The following is a 10,138-nucleotide window of genomic DNA, read 5'->3' as shown; positions in this document are numbered from 1 at the left end:
GTGGCAACAGTGGTGAGGGTGGCCCAGGATCGGGCAGTGTTTCATTCTGCTGTGCATAAGGTCGCTATGGGTCGGTACCGACTCTAAGGCACCTAACAACAACAACATCCACTATATGAAACACTATAAAACTAAATTATTTCATGAATACGTTGATAAATCTTCAAATCATGACTAGTGAAAAGTTCAGGATAAAAAATTATAGGCATTATAATTAAAGTTAAGTAAACATGTTTCTGTGAAAAAGACTGGAGAAGAATATATGACAGAATTACATTTAATTTTAGAATCTTGTGCTGTAAAACTTATTTGATAATGTTATGTATTTATTATAAAAATTAAAACAAAGGAAAAAATTTAAGGATACAAATCACATAAAGCTATGTGAAAAGGGTCATTGCTGTTTTAGATACACATTAATGTGCTATAACTTAATATTAAAAGGTCAACAGAATGGGCTCAGTCTTTGAGAATCGAAGTGAAGTATGCTGTCAGCTTGTGACGTGTTCAGCAGATTGGTATGTTTTACTGTAAATATTTTATAATATGTATTCATACAATGCTCCTAAAAGCCATTGTCTTCTGTCCCTTAAGCAATCTTTATTCTAGCAATTAAACTTAATATAACTAAAGGACAGAATGTTACACATTGTAACTAGTTTAAAAACACCTTATTGGTATAACTATATTGTAAAAACAAGGATTTGCTAGGTTTCATGGCTGATGATGTTGTATAGTGTTACCCATAGCTATTCTACTTAACATTCTCATGTATGTAAATTTACCATATGTGTTGTTCACATTCAATTTTTTTTCCAGTCACGAATTGTTTTATTTATAGCAACGTGCATGTATTATTTAGCAAATATGTTGTGTACATTATGAGAAACAAAAATTTGAAGTCTATGTTATGAAAGGACAATAAATAGAATTTCTAACATTATCTCCTTACAGCACAATAGAGCATCTTTTATGATTCCTTGAATATATATTTCATTTTGATGACCATTTTTCTTATATGTATGACAATAAACTCATAATTACTAAACACTTAAAAGTCTGTTTGTTGTTGTTGTTAAGTGTTGTCAAGTCAGTTTTGAATCATAGCAACCCTGAATGGGTTTCCAAGGAGCAACTAGTGAGACTGCACCATTGACCTGTGTTTAACAGTCCAGTGGTTATCCTACAACACCATACCAGGCACTCACCCAACTCCTCAAAACAATCTTTATACTACCTAAAATCATCTGAAGGATTATCAGTAGTATGCTTACCATATATTATGCAGAAGAAACTATTCACTCAACACAGAGAAAGATCATACACTGTTCTCAAAAACATCTTCTCTATCAATGAATCAGACATGGGAAAGAAACATTCTAAAAGATGATCATTCCCAATGGTTCACAAGCAAACAGATAAAGTGAAGATAATGGTACTGAGATTTAGTGAAGAAGCTTACCTAAGAAGGGTTTTTAAATTCATGGAGCTGATACAATTAGTTTAGGTTTTTTATGGTTTGAGTTTACTTTTCATTATTATTATTATTATTATTATTTTCATTCTGAAGATGTTAGCAGTAAGCACTTCAGAAATAGCAAAACATTATTGACTACTAATCCAAGATTCTGGAGTCCTGGTGTGGCACTCTAGGATACTCACTGGACTGCAAGTCGGTTTGAACGGCAAGGTTGGTAGTTCAAACCCACCAACCACTCCTCAGAGGCCCCATACAGGATCACCATGAGTCAGAACTGACTCAACGGTACCCATCAACAATGACAAAAATTCAAGTTTCTAGACTTTTTAAAGCTTGTATTGTAAATTGAGTGATAGTTTACATAGAAGAACATTGGTTTTGCACTCATCCTATTGTATTTCATTACAGTGATTACAATTCCCTCCATGAATCATCATTCAACAGTATTTGCTTCTATTCCCCCTATTTTGTTTTGTTTTTCAATGTACAGAAAAATACTCAGAAATATATAATCATTTTAACAGCTAAAGGGCACATTCTGCAAGCCTGCCTCCTGGCCACCAACACACAGCCTTTCTCTTTCCATGAGTCTAGAGTCCTCAGCTGCTCTTTCTCTCCATGTCTTCATCTCTGCCTCCATCTCTTGATGCTTCACTCTCAACTCTAGCCCTCTGTGGCTAGGTCAATGTGTATGCACTCAGGAGTTCCCAGGTCTCCCCAAACTTCAGGCTAACCAGCCCTTCCTCTTCTCTCTCTCATCTCAAGGTCAACAGGAGTCTATGGAATGTGGTTGAAGTCAGCCCATATCTTCATTACTGACTGTCCCTCACTTCCACTCAAATGTAGACCAATACAGTTGCCAGTGAGCTTACATGTCTGCTCGTGTGTTCCCTTTGAGTTTCAGTCTTGGGGGAGGGGGATTGTCCTGAAGAGACTTGATTGCTTGCCTTGATGACTTCCCGGTGAACAGTTTGCTTGTTCTTGTAATAGCCAAATAGACTGCCGTTTTTGTTTTTTATTTTGTTTTTTCCTGCTGGTCTTTATTTCAGAAAGTATCTTCTTTTCCTCTAGTCACTCTGGGTTGGTCTTCATGTCCTTTCAAGTGGAAATGTCCCACCTCAGAAGGTTCTGGATGGGGCTCAGGATTCCACCTAAGGTCCTATGCAGTACAAGGTTCTACAAGAAGCCTATTTCACAGGACAAGTTCTAAAAGCGCCTTTTAGGTGTTCTAATCAGTAATAGGCTGAAGATGGGCTTACAAGCTTTCTGTAATCATATTTCCCAATAGTCCTTTCTTCCCACTCAAGTATCTATTTTACAATATTTGGCAAGGGAAACCAATATTCATAAGACAGTCAAGCATCTTAACATTATTTCCCTTCTTTTACCCATTCAGACTATGCCTTAATCCCTGTATCACAGATCCCTGTTGTTCCAAAGTTGAGCATACATCGCTATTTACCTTTGTCCCATTTAACCTCTGTCCCCTGCAAACCTACCTAAGTGTTCCACTATCTACCTTGTTCTTCCATCCACTCCCCACTTCTTATGTATTGCCCTCCCCAACAACCGAATTATGATGTGTCTATCCCTTAACCTGTGTTCTACCATCCCCTCTCTCCTACCCCTGATAACCAACAAAGAATTTTTTTTTTTTTTTTGGCTTTTAGTATGGATATCTTTTCTTAGTCTTTTACAATAATGGTCTTATGCAATATTTATCCTTTTGTGACTGACTAATTTCACTCAGCATAATGTCCTCAAGGTTCATACATGTTATGTAGTGGATTGCAAGTTCCTTGTTATTCTTCAGTGTGGCATAATATTCCACTGTGCATATGCATCAAAGTTTGTTTATCCATTCTTCCATTGATGGGCACTTAGGCTGTCTCCATCTTTTTACTAGTGTGAATAGTGTTGCAATAAACATTGATGTGCATATATCTACTCATGTTTTGACTCGTATATTTCTTGTGGATATATATCAAGTAGAGAAATTGCTGGGTATTTCTATTTCCAACATTCTGAGGAAGTGCCATATCATTTTCCAGAGTGGTTGAACCATTTTACATTCTCACCAGCAACGTAGGAGGGTCCCAGTCTGTCCACATCCTCACTGGCATTTTTGTCCTCTGCTTTTTTGAACCTCACTGTTATTGCTGGTGTGAGATGATATCTCATTGTTGTTTTGATTTGCATCTCTCTAATGGCTAATGATCATGAACATTTCTTTATATGCTTGTTGGCTGCCTGAATGTCTTCCTTGGTGAAGATTTCCCTTCCTGTTCATGTCCTGTGCCTATTTTATAATTGGATTATTTGTCTTTTTCTTGTAGAGGTATTATAGTTCCCTATAGATTTAGAGATTAACTCCTTGTCTGATATGTTGTTGCAAAAGATGTTTTCCTATACCACAGGCTTTGACTCTTTTGGTGAAATCTTTTGATGCACATAAGTTTCTATTTTTAGTATGTCCCAATTATCTATTTTATCTTCTTTTGTTTGTGCAATTCTCACAATATTTGGTAGTCTAATTAGCACCCTTAATTTTGTCCCTATTTTTTGATAACCTTTATAATTCTGGGATTCATATTTAGGTCTTTAATCCATGTTGAGTTGTTTTTTTGTATGGTGTGAGGTCTTGTTTCACTCTTTTGCATATCGATTTCCAGTTTTGCCAGCATCACCTGTTGAAGCACCCATCTCCTTCCCATTCATTGTACTTTGGCCATTTGTCAAAGATCAGTTGGCTGTATGTGGATGGATTAATTTCTGGATTCTCAAATCTGTTCCATTGATCTATTTATCTTTCATTGTACCAGTACCATGCTGTTTTGACCATGACAGCCATGTAGTAAATTTTGAAATCAGGGAGTGAGAGGTCTCTCTCCAACTTTATTCTTCTTCATAAGCAGTGTTTTGCTTATCCAGGAGCTCTTTCCTTTCTATATAAAATTTGTAATCATTTTTTTCCATTTCTTTAAAGACTGTTGTTAAAATCTGGATTGGGATTGCATTATACCTGTAGATTGTTTTGGGTAGCATTGACATTTTCACATTCGTTACGTCTTCCTATCCAGGAACATAGTATATTCTTCCATTTTTATATGTCTTTTTTTGTTTCTTGTAGTTATGTTTTATAGTTTTCTATGTATAGGTCTTTTGTTTCTCTGGTTAGATTTACTCCTAAATATTTCATCCTTTGGGCAGCTATTGTAAATGGCATTGCTTTCCTAATTTCCTTTTCAGTGCTGTCATTATTAGTATAGAGAAATCCAACTGATTTTTGTATGTTGATCTTGTACCCTGCCCCTTTGCTGAATCTTCCAGTGAGTACTACTAGTTTTTTGCTGTTTTGGGGCACATTCAATTTTACTTCGCACTTATGGTGATTTATAATGTCTCTTTTTCATTTTCATTGTGTATTGTAAAAAAGTAGTGCTGGTATGGTGCTGTGGGTTAATGAACTGGACTACAAAGTCAGTTTGAACCACAAGATCAGTGGTTCAAGATCACCAGTGTCTCCTTAGAAACCCTATACAGGGTTGCTCTGGGTTGGAACCAACTCAACAGCACTTAACAACAACAGTTGTAAAAAAAAAACAAAAACGATGTGAAGGACAGCATCTGATCTCCTCTCACTTCACAAAGGGGAAAGAGAATCAAATGTCACATCAAACAAAGGTCAATTTCAATGAGGCTGACGTCAGACATGCTTCCACTCTCCATCCTTCTTTACCAATTCTAACATCAACTGTCTCTCCCATAGCACTCTCTACTTCTCTGCTGGGTTCAATAATTCATTGTTGTAACCTCATAGAACTCACAGACAATGCTCACAATTATGGGTTTATTAGGGAAGTTAACAGTTACATTTTGGGATCAGAAATGTTAAGGATACAATTCTTAGGTCTGCAGAACCTTTTCTCAGCTATACCCTTAGGTATTCCTCTCTCTGGTCCATGATCCTTTGGCCTGGCCTCTTACCCTGCTAAGGCATTGTTACAAAGTTCTTTTAGGGCTGCCAATAAATGTCCAAAGGGCACTGCATTCCACTGTAAGCCTCAGCCCAAAGGTACTTGACTCTAGCTCTGTAGGTCAGCAAACCTAGCTCCCCAGATTAAGCATCTGGAGGCATCGCACTCCACAAGTGAGTCTCCTGCTTGATGACACTCAACTTTATTCACTTTGTAGACCGGGAAGCCTACTGCCATGTCTCATGCTCTGGCTCTTTGTTTTGCTGCTGCTCCTCTGCCATTCCTCTGCCACTTCTCTGGTATCACAGCTTTCTCTGGATCAAGGAGATTCATTGCACAGGGATCTTGGAATCCAAAGGACATGCTCCACTCCTGACTCTTCTTTTTGATGGTAGTGAGATCTACTCTACTTTGCTAAGATGGCTCATTTTATAACCAGCAGGATGACAATATTGACCAATCCCCACAACACAATAGGGTTCCAAGTTTTCACAATCTCCATTAACCCTGTTAGCATTCACTCACAGCTGAATAATATAATCCCATCAACATCTTCCTCTCCCTTCAGATACCCACACCCATCAGGAAAAAGGCATTTGATGGGAGTTATGAAAACTAGGGCTAGAAGTGTCACAGTCAGAAATTCAAAACAACTACTTGGTAGCTTTATGGTTCGTATTATTTAAGTTGCTGTCAAGTAATCAAGTACGATGGAGTATGATGTGGCGCTATAGGATAAGCATGGGACTGCTAACCACAAGGTCTGTGGTTCAACCCACTAGTCACTCCTTGGAAACTCTATATAGGGTCACTAGGAGTCAGAATGGACTCAACAGCACTTAACAACAACATCAGTAACATCCAGTTAATATAAGTAATCAAGTTTTCAAGACAGGTGTGCTGATACTGGCATAAGGAAGGATATATAGAGCAATGAAATAGAAATGAGAGTTCAAGCATAAGCCCCATACATCTATGGTCAATTTATTTTCATCAAGGGTGTCAAGACAATTTAATGGAGACAGAACTGCCTTTTCAACAGACATGGGACAACTTGATACCCACATGCAAGAGAAAGAAGTTGGACCCCTGCATCATATACAAAAATTAACTCAAAAGAGATCAAAGACCTAAATGTTAGAGCTAAAATTAGAGATACCATTTCATTGCTACTGGGATGGTTAAGACTAAAATAAAAGAAAGCATAAAATAACAAAAGTTGGTAAGGATGTGGGAGAAATTGGAACCCTTGTCTATTGTTGGTGGGAATGCAAAATGGAAAAGCCATTGTGGAAAATAGTGAGGTCATTTCTCAAAAGACTAAAAATAGAACTGCTGAGGAGGCAGTTCAAGATGGCAGCATAGTCAGATGACTCATAATGTCCCTCTTACAACAAAGACCCAAGAAAACAGATGAATCAGATATAGATGACAGCTTTGGAAGCCTGAGCATCAAAGGCAAAGCAGAAGAATTGGACGGAGTCTCAAATAGAAGGAGAGACTGTACAAGAACAGCAGACATGAAGAATTATGAATTGCCGATGCCTTGCCAGCTGAAGCTGCCCACTGAGGCAATATTGAAAAACAGCATGCTGTATTCCCAGATGAAGTAACCCTCATCTGGTACAGCCAGCAGAAACAACTCTGCACCCAAGTCCAAAGCCAAGCAGAAGTGCTCCCCTCCCTGCATAAGTTAAGTGCACTCATCTCACCCTCCATACCCCCTCCTGGAGTTCAGAGGCCTGCAGACATGCAGGGCCCTCACCCCCATCCATCCCTCCCCATCTACATGGGATCGAGGTATGTTAACACCCTTACTCAGGACCCAGAAACTGGCAGTGTATGTCCTTCATTCAGCCACTTGTGCTAAGGACCCACAGATTGATGTCTCTGGTCTCTTTGCCTGACCTCTGAGACTGGTAGGCCATGAACCCCAGACAGCTGCTCTTGTACCCAACCACTTCTTCTAGGAGCCTGCAGGCCACTAGTATCTCCTATTCTGCCCAGCCATTTATGCAGGGGCCAGAGAACTAGCTACACACCCTCCAGCATGTCACACTCTAGCAGACAAGGGCACCCTCCTAATGGGCGCCTGTAGACTGTCAGCATTCCCCTGCCTTGCCCCTCACATTGCACACACCCCCACAGCCCTGCCCACCTGGACTTTTGGTGAGAGTTTCCATACTATCCACCCAGTAACCGATAACCTGGGCATCCTCACCTCAACTCCCTGACTACTGGCAGTGTGCACACATAATGCTCAACCCAGTGACCAGTGAGAACGCTTCTTTCACCCACGCCCAGGTGATTGGCTGGTCAGACACTTCATTTCACCAGAAACATCAGCTACATCTTCAGTTGTCCTACAAGACCAGCAAACAGAGACCCATGCTCACACACCCAGCCTCTGCCCCACCCACCTGGAGATAGGAAGTGAGAGCACCTATGTGGCCAGACTAGTAAGTGGAATAGTACATACACCCCACCTACTCAGATACATCAAAACAAAAAATCAGGTTGCAACAAACAAACATACAATAAATATAAGAATATAATAACATCTTACTACCTCAGAGTATAGGATCTAGAACCAATGGTACTGAAAGAAGAAATCCAAACTGCACTGAAGGCATTGGTGAAAAACAAGGCTCCAGAAATTGACAGAGTACAAATTGAAATCTTTCAACAAAATAAATGCCACGCTGGAGGTGCACACTCATCTATTCCAAGAAATTTGGAAAACAGCTACCTGGCCAACCAATTGAAGGAGATCCAAATTTGTGCCCATTCCAAAGAGAGGTGACCCAACGGAATGCGGAAATCATCAAACAATAAATCACATGTAAGTAAAATTTTATTTAAGATAATTCAAAAACAGCTGCAACAGTCTATCAATATGGAATTGCTGAAAAGTCAAGCCAGATTCAAAAGAGGGTGTGGAACTAGGGATATTATTGCTGATGTCCGATGTATCTTGGTTGAAAGCAGAAAACGCCAGAAAGATGTTGACTTGTGCTTTGTTGACTATTCAGACTATCAACTGTGTAAATAATGACAGGTTATGGATAACACTGTGAAGACTGTATATTCCAAAACACTTAATTGTGCTCATGAGGAACCTGTACATAAACCAAGAGGCAGTCACTCGAAAAGGGATACTAAAGGGTTTAAATCAGAAAAGGTGTACTCCAGAGCTGTGTTCTTTCACCATACTTATTCAATCTGTATGCAGAACAAATCATCAGAGAATCTGGATTATATGAAGAACGTGTCATCAGGATTAGAGGAAAACTCATGAACAATCTGCAATATGCACATGGCACAGCCTTGCTTGCTGAAAGCAAAGAGGACTTAAAATACTAACTGATGAAAATCAAAGACTATAGCCTTCAGTATGGATTGCACCTCAGTGTAAAGATAGGAAAAATCCTCACAATTGGATCAAATAAATAACATCATGATAAATGGAGAAAAGATTAAAGTTGTATGGACTTCATTTTGCTTGATCCACAATCAATACTCAGGGAAGCAGCAGTCAAAAAAATCAAATGATGAGGCAAATCTGCTGCACAAGACCTCTTTAAAGTGTTCAAGAGCAAAGATACCAGTTTGAGGACTAAGGTACACTTGATCCAAACCATGGTATATTCAATAACTTCATATGCATGTAAAAGTTGGACAGTGAATAAGGAAGCCCATAGAAGAACTGGTGCATTTGAATTATTGAATATTGGAGAAGAATATTGAAAGTATCATGAATGAACAGATTTGTGTTGGAAGAAATACAGCCAGAAAGCTTCTTAGAAGCCAGAATGGCAAGATTTCATCTCTCGTATTTCGGACATATTATCAGGAAGGACCAGACATATTATCAGGAAGGACGTTATGCTTGGCAAAGTGGAGGATCAGCAAAAAAGAGGAAGACCCCCAGTGATGTTACCAGGATGGGTTACAAAAGACAAGAAAGTCATGAAGTGAAATGGCAAGGGTTTATTTAAGAGAGGAAACCTGCCCAGTAGACACAACACACATAGCAGTATCTCCCCAAACTCACAGGCTTTGGAGGTTTTATAGGGCTAACAACATGGAAACATGCAGGGTAGAATCATCAGGTTCCTAGAATAGTTGACAACATGCAGCTTTAATATTGCTTCCTGGCTCCTCATTTCTCTGGTTGGGTGCTCATTTCTTACATACGTGTATTACGTTCAAGCCTTGCTTCAAGACCCAGGTGTGGCTCTGAAGCACCATACTGAGGTTAGCAGCCTGACCAAATAAATTGTTACTGTGCCTGCGCCATGTGTTAGCTATTTCTGACTCTGCTAAGGGTAGGGCTTATGGTTTGTGGGCTATTACATCTGTCAGGCTTTGCAAGTTCAAAGCGGCATAACAATGTCTGTTATTCACTGAAAAAGAAAGTGCTTTGTTAAGTTTCATTTCTTGTCCCACCTGTGCTTTGTAAGAGAATTGTCTGTCCAGCCTTTATTCTTCCTATCTTTATTATATCCTTCTCCTGGTTGTATCTTTCTCTATCAATGCTATGGATTGACACAGTGGCAGCAGCAATGGGCTCAAGCATAACAACAAATGTGAGAATAGTGCAGAACTGGGCAGTGCTTCCTTCTGTTGTGCATAGGGGCACAATGAGTTGGAACTGACTTGATGACGCCTAACAACAACA

At 39.3% G+C, this 10,138-nt stretch overlaps 1 protein-coding gene across 1 annotated transcript in view; it reads left to right on the top strand.

The window, feature by feature from the left end:
• The window catches only part of WDR63 (WD repeat domain 63), a 159,988-nt gene that overhangs the window by 109,218 nt on the left and 40,632 nt on the right, over positions 1–10,138 (top strand). Inside the window, exon 12 of the mRNA XM_006831075.1 lies at positions 445–518. Within this exon, the coding sequence (XP_006831138.1) occupies positions 445–518 (74 nt within the window). The remainder of the gene's footprint in view (positions 1–444; positions 519–10,138) is intronic.

Source organism: Chrysochloris asiatica, unplaced genomic scaffold (genome assembly GCF_000296735.1).
Source record: "Chrysochloris asiatica unplaced genomic scaffold, ChrAsi1.0 scaffold00002, whole genome shotgun sequence".
Lineage (NCBI taxonomy): Eukaryota > Metazoa > Chordata > Mammalia > Afrosoricida > Chrysochloridae > Chrysochloris > Chrysochloris asiatica.
The sequence above is the reverse complement of the archived record's forward strand: the minus strand, read 5'-3'. Positions and strand labels throughout refer to the sequence as shown.